Source organism: Lithobates pipiens, unplaced genomic scaffold (assembly GCF_037356315.1).
Source record: "Lithobates pipiens isolate NorthernLeopardFrog02 unplaced genomic scaffold, aLitPip1_a1.2 Scaffold_1, whole genome shotgun sequence".
NCBI lineage: Eukaryota > Metazoa > Chordata > Amphibia > Anura > Ranidae > Lithobates > Lithobates pipiens.
In genome coordinates this window covers 124,007,316-124,025,864 of record NW_027507685.1, presented here as the reverse complement: position 1 = coordinate 124,025,864, position 18,549 = coordinate 124,007,316, and the positions used below count along the sequence as shown (strand labels likewise).

The following is an 18,549-nucleotide window of genomic DNA, read 5'->3' as shown; positions in this document are numbered from 1 at the left end:
AGTCAACTTTGAAGCTTTTTCAAACTCTTCTAAAAGTAGCAGTGATATCATCACTAGGCTGACAATAGCCTCTGCAAAGAGTAGGGCTGTGGGAGGAGCCCAGCAGGCCCCACCCACTACAAAACTACAGGAGGGGGTGTTGACAAGACCAGTCATCCCGCACAAGGAGAGAGAGCGCCAGTGACAGGTCTTTATTACAGGAAGCTCCTATACAGAGAAAACATTTCACACTGTGTCTGACTGGAGAACTAATGCCGCGTACACACGGGCGGACTGTATGGCGTACTTAGTCCGTCGAAACACATTTCAGCGGCCAGTCCGCTCGAGTGTGGGCTTCAGCTGACTTTTTCAGCGTGCAGTCTGGCATACTAAGTATTTCGGATTTTTCTAAATTCTGTCCGTCGTACTTTAGTTTCAGTGGACAATCCGCTCATCAGTACGCTAGTTCGACGGACTAAGAATGGCGCATGCCCAGAAAGGATTTACACGGCGGAAGGGTGCTTTCGTGTGTATTGGACTTCCTATTTCTAGTCCCGTCGTACGTGCTGTACACGTCATCGCGCAAGCTTTCGACAGACTGTTTGTGCATCCGTGTGTGGTCAAGTCCGTTCAGTCGAAAGTATGACGGACTGTCCGTCGGATTGTATGACGGACTAAGTATGCCATACAGTCCGCCCGTGTGTACGCGGCATAAGCGTTTCTTGGTGGACTGCATTGCATACAGACTGCCCCAGGTAACGCCAACATGTGTTATTAAGCTGCAATGTTTGAAAGAGCTGAAATTTAATGAATGAACCATCTACAACCTGGTCCTGAAGAGCTAACACTCTACCCTGCCAGGATTGCACAGACCATGCAGGGGTCAGCTTTGGAAATAAACCTACTAAACTAGCAATCTGTATTTGGAACGTGAGAGGAAAATGGAGCACTTAGAAGCTTATGATTACATAGTAAACACAGGGCTAAAGTACATTAAAATCCCTGATGGTAGCTGAATACTGGAACCCAATGCTAGACCATGCTAAGCACTAAGCCACCATGCTGCCCACAGTTGGGTGTTTGGATGGATATAACAAAAATAAAACAATATGCAGGCTTGTAGGCAGATGTGCAGTCTACTTTCTCCACTGCAAGTGGCACTCGACCGCAGCAGCATTGTAGAGGGAGAGGAAATTTGTTATTCCATGGTTTCCTGGGTCACTGGGGTAGCTATCTGGTAACACAGGCAGGTTTCCGTTACATCAGAGGGGGGCAGGGTCACCCATACATCACGGGGAAGCCTGGGTTTCCCCTTGCGTCAGAGGGGGCGGGGTCAGGTGACGGGTGGCCCCGCCCTCTGCATATAACAAACGTCAGGCCGTCGGTATCCCCACAGTGTCTCCTCCGTGGAGACAGAAGATGGATAGATTCGCTGCGCTGATTCAGATGAGCCATCGCTGGACCCCGGAGAGACGATGGTCCGTCGCTGGATAGCAAGAGTGGATTACCGCTGGAATCTTTTTTAAATTTTTTTTTATTTTTAATAAAGGAATTTTTCAAAAGTGTGTTTGTCTTATTTAACTATTTTTTACACTTTCTTTGTGAAATGGTAGGGATACTTTTGTACCCCTTACCATTTCAAACAGGGGGGGTCGGGATCTAGGGGTCCCCTTGTTAAAGGGGGCTTCCAGATTCTGATAAGCCCCCCGCCGGCAGACCCCCACAACCACCGGCCAGGGTTGTGGGAATGAGGCCCTTCTCCGCATCAACATGGGGACAAGGTGCTTTGAGGGGGTCACAGACCCCCAAAGCATCCTCCCAATGTTGAGGGCATGTGGCCTGGTACGGTTCAGGAGGGAGGGGGGCCGCTCTCTCGTCCCCCCTCTTTTCCTGCGGCCTGCCAGGTTGCGTGCTCAGTAAAGGGTCTGGTATAGATTTTTAGGGGGACCCCCACGTCAATTTTTTTTATTTGACGCGGGGTTCCCCTTAATATCCATACCAGACCTGAAGGGCCTGGCAATTGAATTTGGGGGACCCCCACGCTTTTTATTTATTTATTTATTTTTATCAATGACTTTCAATGAGTGTTCTCTGTATTACGGAGCCGACAATTCATAATAGCTGCGAGTGATTTTAAAGGACTTTTTTTTTTCTGCATAAATTACACTTTGTGCGGGGACAGTTCTAAGCACCAGAAACATGCGCCCCTTCACAGGCATACTATAGACACTCTCTCGTCCCCCTCTCTTTTCCTGCGGCCTGCCAGGTTGCGTGCTCGGATAAAGGGTCTGGTATGGATATTTAGGGGGAACCCCACATCAATTTTTTTTTTAATTTCACTCGGGGTTCCCCTTAATATCAATACCAGACCTGAAGGGCCTGGTAATTGAATTTGGGGGAACCCCACGCTTTTTTTTATTTTTTTATCAATGACTTTCAATGAGTGTTCTCTGTATTACGGGAGCCGACAATTCATTATTGCCGCAAGTGATTTTAAATTACTTTTTTTCCTGCAGAAATGACACTTTGTGTAGGGACAGTTCTAAGCACGGGAAACATGCGTCCCTTCACAGGCATACTATAAACACCCCCCAGGTACGAAATTTAAAGGAATATTACACTTTTATTGTTTCACTTTAATCATTATTAAAATCACTGCTCCCGAAAAAACTGCAGTTTTTAAAACTTTTTTTGCATTGATACATGTCCCCTGGGGCAGGACCCAGGTCCCCAAACACTTTTTAGGACAGTAACTTGCAAATTAGCCTTTAAAATTAGCACTTTAGATTTTGAACGTTCGAGTCCCATAGACTTTAATAGGGTTCTAAAGTTCACACGAAGTATGCTATATACGAGCTCCGTCTAATCTTCCTTATACATTCGACAGACACCATAAGCCTTCAAAGACAGATTCGACCGTAATTCATGTGGATTTTCGGACGAATGCAACTTTTGAACGAAAAACGAAATAAATAAAAACGAATTTCGGGAGTAACTAAATAAATGTATTTTTCGGACGAAAACGAAATTCCGAAACAAAATATTTTACTCTGCACATGTCTACTGCCTTTACACGCATATGGACTTAAATATCATCCCAATCTTAGTCCGTAGGGTTCAATATTGAGTTGGCCCACCCTTTGCAGCTATAACAGCTTCAACTCTTCTGGAAAGGCTGTCCACAAGGTTTAGGAATGGGTCTATGGGAATGTTTGACAATTCTTCCAGAAGTGCATTTGTGAGGTCAGACACTGATGTGAACAAGAAGGCCTGGCTCGCACTCTCCTCCCTAATTCATCCCAAAGGTGTTTGGGCTGAGGTCAGGACTCTGTGCAGGCCAGTCAACTTCCTCCACCCCAAACTCGCTCATCCATGTATTTATGGGCCTTGTTTTTGCACTGGTGCACAGTCATGTTGGAACAGGAAGGGGCCATCACCAAACTGTTCCCACAAAGTTAGGAAGATGAAATTGTCCAAAATGTCTTGGTATGCTGATGCCTTAAGAGTTCCCTTCACTGGAACTAAGGGGCCAAGCCCAACCCCAAAAACAACCCCACACCATAATCCCCCCTCCACCAAATTATTTGGACCAGTGCAAAAAGAAAGGTATATAAAGACATGGATGAGCAAGTCCGCAAAGCAGCAGAATGGCTGAGCCTCATGTGCTGGTTTTCAAGGATGGGAGAAAGGCAAGGCAGGAGCCTGACGGTCAGTGCCATTTGGACTGGAGTGGACTGTCACTGTGACTCCGGAAGGGACGTGTTGTGTCTGTGAGGTGTCAGTGTCACTGTGAGAGTCAATTTCATGTCTGGTCTGTGAGCCTGCCCATTCTAATTCCTTGCCTTCCTGAGTCCTGTTCCTGGGCTACTTACTATATTGAAAATAAAATAAGAAATATGTTTTTGGCCTTAATATCTACCTTAAATCACATTACTAATTGCATATTGTACTTTTTTGTAGCTTTAATACTGAAATTTGCACATAAAGGGGTTGTAAAGGTTCAGGGTTTTTAAAAGAAAACAAACATACTTACCTCCTCTGTGCAAGGGTTTTGCACAGAGTGGAACCAAACCTCTACTTCTGGGGTCCCTCCACAGCGCTCTAGGCTCCTCCTCTTATCGAGTGTCCCATTGGAGAAGCGCTCTCCTTTGGGACACATGTGCGGACACGCTCCCATGTCCTGCTGCTGCGTCCATAGACACAGAAGGCTACGACTCGACACTGCCCCCCAGCGCCCGCATCATTGGATTTAAATGGCAACAAATGACCAATGGCTGTGCTGCTATCAATCTATCCAATCGGGACACGAGACACCGGCCGGAGCTGGTGTGCTAGTTCCCGTAGCGGGAAACACAGGGCTCAGGTAAGTATAAAGATGGCTCGGGGGGCTGCTGAATGACAGAAGGTTTTTCACCTTAATGCATGATGGTTTACAACCTCTTTAAAACTGTAATTTTGGAACTTGTCGAAATATCAGTAAAAACTTGGCTGTGCCAGTAAATTTTGAATGTCAGGTCAGTAAATTTCAATCTGGCAGGTTGCCAACACTGACCTGAAGCTTTTGGCAAAAAAAAAAAAAGTCCTGCTCACAATGTCCAGAGACAGATTCCCTGCAACACTCTTCAGTGACAGGTACCCTTCTCCAGCCCAGCTTCCTACAGAAGTGTCCTCCAACAAATTCTGTCCCCCAGGCTCTCAGCCAGCCAACAACAGCTCTTGAGTAACACAGGCTGCCTCCTAGGGGCAGAGGTCCCCAAAGAGAGAGCTCTGAACAGAGTCTCCCAAACTTTTATCTTCTCCCTAGCCACACCATCTGGGCCTACCTCTCAGGGATTGACAGAGGTCAGATAAATATTCGCAATCCAGTGGCTGACCCTCCTACTCTATTTCTGAAAGCTTCTTCCAGAAGTAGGCAATGAACCACAAGGCTTAGGGACACCCGACCAGACCTGGAAAATAAATAGCTGCACAGCTGGGTACAACAGAGCCAAAACCCCTGCATAGGACAGGGTGCTACATGTTATACAAGTAATGTTGTTAAACACATACACAAAAAACTGTTTCATTCACAAATGAGTAGTTTTAATGCACATGTACAGTCATGTGAAAAAAGTGCCTCCTGCCAGCCTGTCAAAAGCCTCTGATGGATGGATCATTTTACAGAGGTGTGTCAATGTTAGCCATGAGTCTAAACATAGCCTAAGGCCCTCAGAAGGAAATTTGTGGATGTGACATCCACATAATTATTTCACTGTAAGGAAGATAATCTACAAGTGGTACTGATTTCAAACTGAAAATTTGTCCAGGACTGACCGACTTACCAAAATTCAACCCAAGAGCTGGCCATTTGATGCTAAAAAAAAGTCTCTAAGAACCCCAACGTTTCATTGTGGGGTTTCAAGTAACTAATGCAACAGTTGGGGTAAAAGTGCATGACTCTACAATCAAAAAGAGATTGCACCAATTCAATCTGCATGAAAGTGTTAACAAAATGTATTTTCTGTCAAAATTGAGCAATAGAGCAACATTTCAGTTTTCTTTGAACATATAGGCTAAGACCAGGCCTTCATTTGAACAATGTGCTATGGACTGATCAATTAAACTTAGGCCGCGTACACAACTTTGTTCCTTAAACAGTTTCGGCAAACAGTCCGCTCAAAATTAGCATGGACGGACATGGCCACACACGACGGACGAACAGTTTGCTGAAACTGTGCGCGATGACGTGAACGGCACGTACGATGGGACGAAAAATACGACGTCCTATACACTGCATTATAACTTTCGGCGTGTAAATCCTTTCTGAGCATGCGCGGAACTTAGTTTGACGAACAAGCCTACACACGAGCGGACTGTTCGCTGAAACAAGGTTTCAGCGGACAGTTTTTCGGAAATTCCGTAAAACCTTGTTCGTCAAACTGTCCGCTGAAACTGTCCGCTGAAAGCCCACACACGAGCGGACTGTCCGCCCAAACACTGTTCAGCGGACAAAGTTGGGCGAACAGTCCGCCCGTGTGTACGCGGCCTTAGAGTTGCTTGGTCACAGTAACCCCCATACACACTATCAGATTTTCTGCTGATTTTTGTCTTCAGATTTACCAAAACCATGTAGTGGAAGGGCCTGCGTGATTGCATACAAATTGAAACTCCTAAGGGTTGGCCTCATATTATATGGTTTTGGTAAATCTGAAGGAAGAAAAAAAAAAAAAAACAGAAAATCTGATTGTGTATGGGGCTTTACGCACAAACCAAAGACATTGTTTCAGAAGCAGAATTTCATATAAACCGTGAAGCATGAGGATGAATATGATATGGTTTGGGGTTGCTTTGCTGCTTTAGGGCCTGGAAAGCTCACAGTCATCAAGCCAACTATAACAGTGGTTCTCAACCACTGGGCTGTGGCCTCCCACCTTTTTAGGCCCAAAGTCTGCTGTAGATTCTCTAACCTGCCACAGTGCCGCCCAGTTCCAATACTGCCACTCAGCCTCCCATAGTGGGCCACAGTGCCTCTCAACCTCCCTCCCACTGTCCCCCCAGGGCCCTTGAGAGCCTTTAGCCCCCAAGGTGTCTTCCCAGTAGTGCCCTCCATTCTCTTGCAGTGTCCCTGCAAATTCCCCAGCATCCTAGAGAGACCTCTAGCCCCTTCTAGAGACACATCCTTCAGAGTTTCCCCCAGTTGCTTAAAAAAACCTGCCTTAGAGGGCCTATTCAAACCACTGATTTGATCCCTACTGAAATTTTCTAGGGGGATTTTGAAACGGTGTTCATGCAAGGAAACCCACAAATTTCTTGCAACTGAAGGAACGTTTAGTTGATGTCAGAGGCTGGTGGGCAGTTATAGAAAATGTCTGCTACTGGAGGTAATAGCAGCTTCTGATATCAAGGGTACACTCCCTTTCCCCTCAGCACACTATTACGTCTGTTGACATTTTTGCTGAATAAATGATTGAAAAGGCGATATTTTCTTGTGTGTGTTTTTTTTTTTTAAAGGACTGTATATCACCTCTATCTGTAGACACTGTTTGAAACTGGATCTTATGTCTGCCTGCTCAAATATGTTGAGAATGTCAACAATTTCTGTAGAATACATAATGTTTCACATGTCTGTAGATGCGTGCTGAAGTAGTAATAAAATAAAAGCACATTTAAAGTGTAAAGTCAAACTTTTTATTGTTCATTTTTGAATAGAATGGCGAGGAGTTAAATCCTCTAACAGTTTAATTTGGCTGTACAATAATGATAGTAATACAAGCAACGCTCCTATTTATTATTCTTGTAAGCTATACATTACCTAAACTATACTAGGAGCCCCTTCAAAATGGAACATAAGATATAGAATTAGATAGGGTTTTTATTTGCACTAAAACATGTGGGCGGCATTTATCAAGGCAGACAGAATATGGAGCAGCCATACATGGCAATCAATCAACAGCCTAGCTTGCATTTTCAAACCTTACCTGAACAAGATGTGTAAAGAAGCCGATTGGTTGCCATTCAGAGCTGCTTCAGTTTTGATAACTTGTAGTGAATATCCATATTGGTGTTCTTATAAAAGTAAGGCCCCTTTCAGATGTCAGATGTGTCAGATGTGTCCGCTGACACCTGCCTGCCATCCGATCCAACAAGATCCACTCAAAACAGACAGAAAGTGATATGTTCGCCATCCGTCGATCGGATGGGATGGGATAGGATTGGATGAAAACGGATATGCTATCCATTTTCATGCAATCTTCCCATAGGAGAACAGCGGGGCTCTGACATCTGTCCCTACACAGTGAGCAGAGACGGACCTGTCATCCTACAGTACTGCTCAGCGGTGATCAACAGCGCAATCCCCTGCTGAACTAGCGGAGTCCATCCAACAGATCCGCTCCGTGTGAACCCAGCCTAATGCCGCATACACACAATCGGAATTCTCATCGGAAAAAGCTCTTATGGTTTTCCTGACGGAAATCCGTTCAATCTGTCTTGCCTACACACGGTCACACCAAATTCCGATCGTTTAGAATGCAGTGACGTACAACACGTAAGATGGGACTAGAAAAAGGAAGTTCAATAGCCAGTAGCCAATAGCTTCCGTCACGTAGTTGAATCTGAGAATACGTGATTTTTGCCATGTCAGAATTGCATACACACGATCAGAATTTACGATAGAAAGTTTTTCCGTCTGGAAAATTAAGAACATGCTATCAATTTTTGGCTGGCGGAAATTCGGACAGCTAAATTCCGATGGAGCATACACACGGTTGCATTTTCCGATGAAAAGCTCTCATCTGTCTTTTTCTGGCCGGAATTCCGATTGTGTGTACGCGGCATTAGTCTCCATACCCACTTTCAAACTATACATAAAAATAATTAATAAAAATAGGTTTCTGAACCATTTTTAAATATGAACAAGTACATATTAATGTAGCACAATACACATTATATAGGCTCCTTTTGCACAAGATCTAACAATGCAAATTGCTACTATTAGGTAAATATATATTTTATAAATTCACACTTGCATATGGGATTTACCAAGATAAGTAAAGTGCAATTATCACCACTGATATTTGCAGGGTTCCTTGGGGGTAACAGGGTTGATAAAGGCTGCTCAAGAGGAACCCTAGGGCTCCACAGAATACTGGTGGAAAGTGGCTGATCTGGTGGCCATCAGTATTTTTTCTCAGCACATATAAATGTTTCAGTCTGAAACAAGAAGTTTTTCCCAACATGTAGGTAAGTGCTGAATCAGTAGCAAAATAAAGATGTATTTAAAGTGCATGTGAAGTTCTTACTATAGGGCAGAATAGTGTGAGTTAAAGCCACTGTCAGATTTACATTGCTGTCTGTGTCCCAAATCAAAGTGATAGGGCATCCACAATGTTATAGTTGTCACAGAAACACAAGCTGAGGGAAAGTATTCAAAGAGACGCACTTATTTAATTGACAATGGTTCTTAGAGGGATTTCCTTTTGTGTCCACATGACAGGAAGTGAAATATTCTTAAACTGGTATTATAGGCAAAATAGGTCATTGTTTTTCTAAGTCCTCCTGTAAATTATTATTTAACTTGTTCCAGCTTTAACTTTCTCTATTTCTCAACTTCCTTTAACAGCCCAAGCTGTGCAGAAAAAGTGGCACTTACAGGGTTGAGACAAACCATTTAACACTGGCAGGGATGCTAACAATGGTCAGCTTTTAGTCATTTAGTTAACAATAAAACCCTAAAAGAAAAGATTTTTTTTTTAAGTTTTAACTGCTTAAAAATGTTAGTTGCTTATGAAAATGTAATCTAAACCTACTAGTCCATCTAACACTACCCTCTCCAGACAGTGCAGCTGTCCATGTTACTGGCTGGATCAACAAGTGAAAGTAAAGAGAAAAAAGCCCAAAATAAAATCACTAATAAAGCTAGTATATTTAAGAATTGGTAAACTGACATATATTAAATGTATGTTTAATACCATTAACACCATTTCATGTGGCACAGATGGCAAAAAAAATCTCAGAGGGTTCTATCCCCTACCTACTGTATCCAACACTAGAACTCTTTAACCATGCAAACTGCACCATTTTTTAATATTACTCATATACTGTAAATATCCTGTATTCTATAACACACATAGTGCAAAATGTGTCTTTCTTCTGTCCTTTTTACATTCTCTGGCCTTATTCTTACAGTCTTCCAAGATCAGAATTGACCATACCGGTTTTTTCAAACCACAATACGGGCATTAACGGGTTATGACAAAGTATAAATAACATTAGGACAAGAAGAGAACTTGCCAAACTAGAAAAATTAGAGCTGTCATTGTGGGGTGTTTTTTTCAGATGTGGATTACAGGGCCAATATGGAACAACTTTGCAGCCAATGAACTCTGAGAAAGCAAAGCTTTTCCTAGGACTGGATTTACCATTAGGATCAGTAGCCTTGTGGCCTACACTCAGGGCTTTTTTTCAGCTGGAACTTGGTGGAACTCAGTTCCACCACCTCTGGCTCAGTTCCTCTGCTTACCACTATCACTTGCAATAACAGAAGTCTGGCTTCCATGTTTACAAGTGACAGCTTGTCTCTCAACGACTCCCACAGATCTGATCTCCTGTGTGGCTCCCACTGAGTGTAGGAGGATGGGGGACAAGGGAGATGCAGATTCTCGGGGTGCAGTGCAGACCCTGACCCTCCCACTGGATGATATCCCTGCAAGTGAGAGAGGCAGAGCCACCTACAATGTGCAGGGAGGTACTAGAGCCGGCTGGGTGTTTCAGCCTAATACAGCAACACAGGTAATATATGTGGTAGATGGTGGAGCTTTTAAGCAGGAAGGGTGAAGATGGTGGCAGTGGAGGTGGGAGCCGAAGAGGGGTGAGATATGGATGGGGGATGCAGAGGTAAGCAGCTGTGGAAGAAGCTCAAACTCTACGTGTAGCACACCTCTGAACTCTGCACATAGCACACCTTCAAACTCTACGTATAGCACACCTCTGAACTCTGCACTGTGTGTGTAACACTTCCCCCCTGAACTCTGCAATCTGTACGTAATTCACCCCAGTATTAATTGCCCCTTTAAGACCCTTCCACTGTTTGTTCATAAAACATAACCACATCCACTATTTGATGCATTTTGTTGGGTGTGTGTGTGTGGGGGGGGGGGGGGAGTTTGGGTCATGGTTGAGTTCCTGCACCTATTTTCTGAGGGAAAAAAAGCCCTGCCTATACTGTAGGCAGCAGAGACAAAGTATTATTTATACATTGTTACATTTTTTTAAACCAGATCAGGCTCAGAAAAAGAAGCATATGTTCTATGTTACATCAATGAGGATCCAAACAGAGAGGTGCTGCCTTGGGTGTCAAAGGTTGTGTGCCTACAGACTCCCGTGATGAATGACCAGCCCCTACAGACTCCTAGGATAGATGACCAGCCTCTACAGAATACTGTGGTGTATAGTAAGTAACTACAAACTACTATCAGGGATAACAAGCCCTTACAGGCTCTTGTGATACATGACCAGCCCCTGCAGACACATGTGATTGATAACCAGCTCCTGCAGACAACTGTGATGGATAACAAGCCCCTACAGATTACTGTTATGGATAACAAGCCCCTACAGACTTCTGTGATGGATAATCACCCTCTAGAAATTCATGTGATGGATATCCAGCGCCTATAGACTGGTTTGATGAATTATCAGTTCCTACATACTCCTGCAATGGATATTCAGTCCCTGTAGATTGTTGTGGTGAATATCCACCCCCTATAGACTGCTTTGATGGATATTCACCTCTGCTCCTATATGCTTGCAGATTCCCTGGAAACAAACTGTCTACCTATAGGCACTATGGTTTCCTAACGGATATGGTCCCACTTATAAACTCCCCGTGTCTTTAGCACTTTTTATACATCGGGTATAGCTCAGGACCATAGGATGCCTGCTGTCCTCGTATAGTTTTATGTTGGATCCATGGACAACCCAGGACAACAGAATAAATACTGCTCCTGGATAACAGCAAGGCATGGCTAAAAAAGCACAGAAGTAAACTCAAATTTCAAGTGTTATTTATAGCATAAACCTTGTTCTTTGATGGAAAATAGAGAAGAGCAATGTTTAAACTCCGGTCAGTTTAGGTTATGTTGTCTGTGTCTTGTTGAGGAGATTTCCTTTTACTTCCTGTCCTGAAGGAAGTTAGTTCGAAGAAATGTTTCCAGTGAGGGGAATTTCCACCTAAGCTTTCACCTTAACAGGTATGTAGGCTTAAGGGTGTATATAAAGCCACAGCTCTTTTTTTTGGTTCAGTTATAGCTACACTTTAAAAGCAGTACATTTTGGAGCTGATGTACTCAGGAAAACAATAGGTATTGTATATAAAATGGGAAAAAGCTCTTAACTTTTTACCCATGTTGTTATATAACCTGGTTTATGCCCAGTGTTTAGATTTCCTTCAAAGCCAACTTTTCTATTTCCCAAAAACAATCAACAGTATAAAAATAGCAATGGGCACAAACAGGAAGAAAAAGCAAAAGAACTCAGCAAAAAGTAAAAGCACCAATGCACAAAGGTACAAGCAGCGACAGCGATGCTGCAACCTGTTCAGGTTGTCCACTAATCTCTGTGGATGACGTACACATGGTGGGAAACCTATCAGACGCCCATTTTGGAAGCGTTTCTGGAACCTGTACTCCAGAGCCCCACATAGACCAGGCCTCCGCACAATTGACACTGGTGCCACATAGTCCTGCTGGATATAGATGCCATCATTGTCCAACATCTGCTCCTGCATCTTACGGATCTCCCACTCCAGCATTGGGGATGTCTGTCTGCAAAGTGGACATGTCACCTTGCCAAGGTTGGGCTGGTTGGCTTTGCTGACCATAGTTTTTATACAGTTATCACAAAAGACGTGATTGCAGTTGAGCAATGACTGTTTATGACTGGTGGCATCATAGAGCTCAGTACAGATTGGGCATTCTCGCTCAAAATGATTATCATCGATTAGAAACCTGGAGGATTCTTTGGGTTCCTCGACCTCTTGGCCTTTGTTACTTTCAGTAAGGTTTTCTGGAACATCACCTTGAGAACTGCTAGCACCAGATGTTCTTGGCAAATCATAAACTCCAACTTTACCCACCAGGTAATCATCTTTATCATCAAGACCAACATCTTCTGAGGTTAAGTCTTTGGGATCTAGACCTAGGTGAGGACTGAGAACTTCTTTGAACTTTATCTCTGAGTTCTTAGGTATGGTTACACAACTGTCCATACTGAGTAATGGTGACGTGACATAAAAATCCCTACTTGTACCATTGATTACATGTATTTTACTAGCGTTTGAAAGAGTTTTGCTCTCAGGACCATTCTCAAGTTGTTCTTCAACAGGGATAACAATTGGTGGCATTTCCAGTTTGCTTCCAGTGTCTTTTTTTCCTACAGTTTTGACCTTTATGAAGTCATAATCCCGTCTTCCTACTTTATTTTTCTCTCCAGAATTTGTGCTGGGTCCATATAGTTCACCAGTTTCGGAAGAGCTATCATGAGTCTGATCTTCACACTGAGTCACTGGGTGTTCCATTCTCTAAAAGACAAGTTTGGTATTTAAAAGAACCTTCTCTGTTTAGATACATATGTAGGTAATATTTTTTTTTTCCTGCACAAGCACTTTAAAAAAATGTCACTAAAAAATAACAATGGATTGCTAATCCACCTAGTGGCGGGCCGGACACAGCAATATTAGCAGGTGTAAATAGTGGGTGATTGAGGGGCTACATTTAACCCACTACTGGGTTTTTGCCCATTTAGAGCCTCAATATAGGCTACATATATCAACTGATTTTTGGAAGCATCTCCCCTTTGAATTAGGGTATAGACACCATTTAAAATACCACTCACTGGATTCATACACATATGTGGGCTTTATGACATACCGTATATTGTCCTTATAGATTAAGTCATGCCCACTGACATGCTTTGCTCTGCTCACCAGAGCTTTTTCATAGGTCCTACGAATAAGCTACAGTCCAATAGGACCATATTGACCTATTATTAAGCTTTGGTGGGATGAGTGAAACATGTTAGGGATGTGATTTTGGCAGAGACTTATGGTCTGAGGCCATTTTCAAGACTACTGTAGGTTGGCTGGGTGGGGTTTGGTGATTTTATACATGTATTGCTTTGGGTGAACACCTTTTGCCGCGTACACACGACCAGACTTATATCCGACAGACTTCCGAAAGAGTTCTACCGGAGTTCTGACAGAGTTCTGAAGGACTTTCCGAATGAGCGGACTTGGCCACACACAATCACACCAAACTCTGACGGATTCGAACGTGATGACGTACGACTGGACTCGAATAAGGAAGTTCATAGCCAGTAGCCAATAGCTGCCCTAGCGTCGGTTTTAGTCCGTCGGAATAGCATACACACGAGCAAATTTTTCGGTAGGAACTGGGTCCGGCAGAGTTCTGGTGGAAAAATTTGAAGCATGTTCCATTTCTAAAGTCTGTCAGACTTTTGCGAATCAAAAGTCCGTTGCAGCCCACACACGATCGAATAGTCTGCCGGAATCATTCCGTCAGACTTTGGATGTTGAAAAGTCCGCTCGTGTGTACGGGGCTTTTGGCAGACTGCACCTTTTTCCCTAGTGACTGCAGGAGTTTGGCTTCCCCAGCTTGAGCGGTGTTCATAAACTATACCCAAGGTCACTGCAAGTTATATGTGGCTTACTCTGTAGAAAGCCATTATTTTCATTTGTTTCGCAATGTTTTTGCTAGTCCTAAGGTTCTATCACTAGTGATTTTAGTAGAACAATTGTGCTACTTAAGCAGGCCTTACAATCCATACATTAACCACTTCAACCCCAGAAAGTTTACCCCCTTCATGACCAGGCCATTTTTTGCGATAAGGCACTGTGCTAATTTAACTGACAATTACATGGTTGTGTGACACTGTACCCAAATAAAATTTATGTCCCTTTTTTTCCCACACATAGAGCTTTCTTTTTATGGCATTTGATCACCGCTGCGGTTTTATTTTTTTGTGCTAGAAACAAAAAAAAAAAACGACAATTAAAAAAAAAAAAAAAAAAACAATACTTTTTACTTTATGTTATAAACACACCCAATAAAATTTTTTTTAAAAATCTAATTTCTTCATCAATTTAGGTCAATATGTATTCTGCTACATATTGTTGGTAAAGAAAATCCCAATAAGCGTATATTGATAGGTTTGTGCAAAAGTTATGGCGGCTACAAACAATGGGATATATTTATTGAATTTTTATTTTTTATTCTTTTTTTCTACTAGCAATGGCGGCGACTAGTTTTGGCGGGACTGTGACATTACGGCCGACAAATCTGACACTAAGTGACACTTTTCGGGGGCCAGTGACACTAATACAGTAATCAGTGCTAAAAAAAATGCACCGTCACTGTACTAATGACACTGGTAAGTAAGGTGTTAACATTAGGGGCAATCAAAGGGCTAAATGTGCTCCTAGGAAGTGTTTGCTAACTGGGTGGGAATGCCTTGACTGGCGGAAGACAGAGATCTGTGTTCCTGCTTAACAGGAACACAAGATCTCTTTTCCCCTCTCACAGAACGGTGGTCTGCCTTGTATACACAGGCAGACTGCCGTTCTGCCTCCACTGAGAGCAATCGGCATGTCTCAGTGGACATCGCATCCGCTGGACCCGCTGAGTGTGACCACACACAATGGAGCAGGTCACCAGCGGTGTGCGCCCTTGTGCACAAAATCATATACAGGTACGTGATTTTGTGCAGAAGGGCCACCGCGCCGCATTATATCTGAGTGGGGCAGTCAATAAAAGGTTAATCTGTTTTTTGTTTTTTTTTGCTCAACCAGCATGTTTAATGAAAAAAAGAAAAACAGGCTTGATTTCTACATCTGGTATTGGAGAGTTTTTCAGTTCAGGCATATGCTCCCTGCACCCCTGCTAGCAGAATATAATAGCGCAGCTGGAGGCATTCCCCCACTTTGAGTGTTGATGGGGGAATCAAGTGATTTTCTTTCCTTCCAACTGTGATAAGTCGGTGTGTTCAAACACAATAATGAGGTATAGACATATAGTTTATTTCTAGTTTTTGCATTCATAGTTGTACTATTAATTGCAAGTTTAACTCATTGACTATTAACAGATGCAAACGCAAAGCATGTTCATATTTACCATTAAAGTGTACAAAGCAGTAAAACTGGATGAAAATCTCAAAGATTCATTACATGCCACCAATCTAACACTATCTGAAATCTTAAAGGGTCAGCCCACCTAATCTTGATGCTTCTATATTTAGCTCCCCACTCAGCCCTTTAGCTTAACCATAACTACCACAATTTAAAAAAAAGAAACCATGAAAAAAAAAAAAATGTATTCTTCCATGCAGTGGGGCTCTGCCTGCACTGCATGGGTTAGCTGCTTGTTTTGTCTAGGAACACAAGGGAAATCTGTACATACCAATCCTTCCATCTTCCAGAAAAAAACCTCCACCAAACTCTTGAGATAAGCTTTCTAGAAAAAAAGTACCGAAAACGCGTGTAAAAGCTCAAAGAAGCTAAAAAAAAAAAAAGATAAAATATGCTGAGGCTAGGGTTTGTGAAAAAAAAAAATGCTTATGCTCAAAGAAGTTCAAAAGAGCTTGGAAAAGCTCACTAAAAACGTGCAAAAGAGCACAAAAAAAAAAAAGCACAAGCCTTTTCAAACTTTTAGGCAGACAAATAAAAGCTCAAATGCCTGTAAGTCCAGGTTCACATGGATGCAATTTGGCATGCGATTTGACATGTCAAATCGCATGCCAAATCGGCGGCTATAACTGGCAATAGCACCGTCCGAATCAGTGCGATGCTAACTTTGCAGTGCTGCACCTAGCGTTGCCACCTCATCCCTTTAAACCCAAACACATTTGAATTACACAGATTCTGGGGCTAATTAAATACAGATAAGGCACCAAGCGAGTTTAATTACCACCTTAATCAGCCACAGAACCTGTGTAATTAATATAGGTTCGGGTTTAAAGGGATGAGGTGGCATCAATTACCAAAAGTTCTGTACTACTTTTGGCGACTTTGGGTACGATTTCAATAGACATCTGCGCAGGAACCCACATAGATGTCTCTGAAATCGCCCCCGAAGTCGGACTGACATGCGGAAACGAACTTGCACGATTTCAATCCAGCAGCAGTGTGAACCTAGGCTAAAAGCAGCTTTTTTTTTTTTAGGCATTAGAGTGCATGAGCCCTAAGGTAAGATCCTTAGAAAACAGTGTGTTGGAGGCCGCTGGGAGCTGTTGGGTGAAGTGAAAGGAAAGTATAGGCAGACCTTCATCCTGTGAACCTTTCTTACCTGGGATAGCATGCATCCTCTGCAGTTCTAAAGCTCTGCTCAGTAGTCCCAGCTGTGGTGAAACTAGCCTGCTCTACAGGCTCTCTCTCCCTCAGCACGGCGCCCAGACCAGTCCATCCAGTTTTACCAGAAGCTGGCAACCAATAGCAGTAGAAGATCAACCCTCCTGATAAGAGTCATTAAAATGCTGATACAGACGACAACAGAGAGTGTGGACAGAACATTTATATAATATACATTCTACCATGTGTAAAAACATACCTCCCAACTTTTTGAGATGGGAACAGGGGACACCTATTAGCAAAAAATTAAGCAATTTAGAAATAGGGTGAAAGGTTTAGCACTGGGAAACACTTTTTGAAAGATAAATAGTACATTTTCTATACAATTATATAGATCAGACCAAAATGAGAAAGAAAGGGGCAGAGAGACTTTGTTCCAAATCAGGGACAGCCCTTCGAAATTAGGGACAGTTGGGAGGTATGCAGTGTAGATCAGGGTTGCCATCTCATCCCTTTAAACCCGTACACATATGAATTACACAGGTTATGAGGCTAATTTAATTCAGATAAGGCCCCTAGTGAGTTTTATTTCCACCTTAATCAGACGCAGAACCTGTGTATTTAATATTTGTTCGGTTTTAAAGGGATGAGGTGGCAACCATAGTGTAGATCCATCTTGTCAGGAGTCACTGGGCCTCTCAATTGTCTGCCTACAAAAAATTGAATACTAACTGCATTCTTCCTGGTAGACCACACTCATGCTTCATCAAAAGTCCTTGAAAGCCTCCATCATACTGGACTGTGTACTGCCTGGCCCCTAACAGATACTATTTTATGTACAGTATATGGTAAAATAGAGATGGGCTCTGGCGTGTTGCCCACCTCACCAGGAAGCTGACACCACACGGCTAATCACAGGCAGGGAAACATTTATCGATCTGTGAAGCTGTGGATTGGGAAATGTCTCACTGCCTGTGATTAGCCATGTTGTTCATGTCGGGTTCCTGGTGGGATCGGGCAGGTGGGATCCCGAACACGCCCAAGCCTATTCCTAATGGTAAACCCAATGTCATATATACGCTTTAACATATTCATTTCAAAAGTTGATTTCAATCTTTTTACCTTCTGCAGCTTTCATTACACTTTTTAACAGTGATGTGCTGTAAAGTATGCCATTGTTTTTAGAGTGGCTCCCAGCATAAAATTAAGCTGAATACTGGATAAAGCCTAGAGATGCACTTTATTATTACATTTACTATATTTATTACATTCATCTGGCATCAAAAGACCTCATATGATTTCACTTAGGACTCTTCAGATTCCTTCTAGCTGGCCTGGAGCTTCACAAATTCCAGTATTATTTTCTAGATGCAATTTAATCAAGGTCCATGATTGGCTCTCCTTGTAAGGGGGACTACAATTGGCTAGGTGTTGTCACCAAAATGAGCAAGTCCCCACCCCACTTCTTCTTGAATAGGACAGATGCCCACCTGTTGGTTCTGGAACTCTCTGCCATATTGTGTCATACCCCTGACCATGGGCCTGCTCTCAACATCCCCGGCCTAGGGCCTTAATATTTGAGAATTAAGGAATGTCCACAAATAGAGTGCACTTTCCGCACTTTGCTGTAGCTTTGCAAGACTTTTGTGACATCTGACATCATATTTTCACAGTTTCATTTCTTAAACATCCATGTGATCAGATGCCTGTCTGAGTTTTAACAGATTGCACTGAGA

At 42.9% G+C, this 18,549-nt stretch overlaps 1 protein-coding gene across 1 annotated transcript; it reads right to left on the bottom strand.

Moving 5' to 3' along the window:
- Positions 1–7,132: 7,132 nt before the first annotated feature.
- On the bottom strand, positions 7,133–16,923 carry LOC143974474 (ring finger protein-like). Its single transcript, XM_077475924.1, has 2 exons — positions 16,812–16,923; positions 7,133–13,033 (listed from the first exon to the last, which is right to left on the bottom strand). Exons 1-2 carry the CDS (start codon positions 16,821–16,823, stop codon positions 11,918–11,920), a joined length of 1,128 nt encoding a protein of 375 aa, XP_077332050.1. The 5' UTR covers positions 16,824–16,923; the 3' UTR covers positions 7,133–11,917.
- Positions 16,924–18,549: the final 1,626 nt, after the last annotated feature.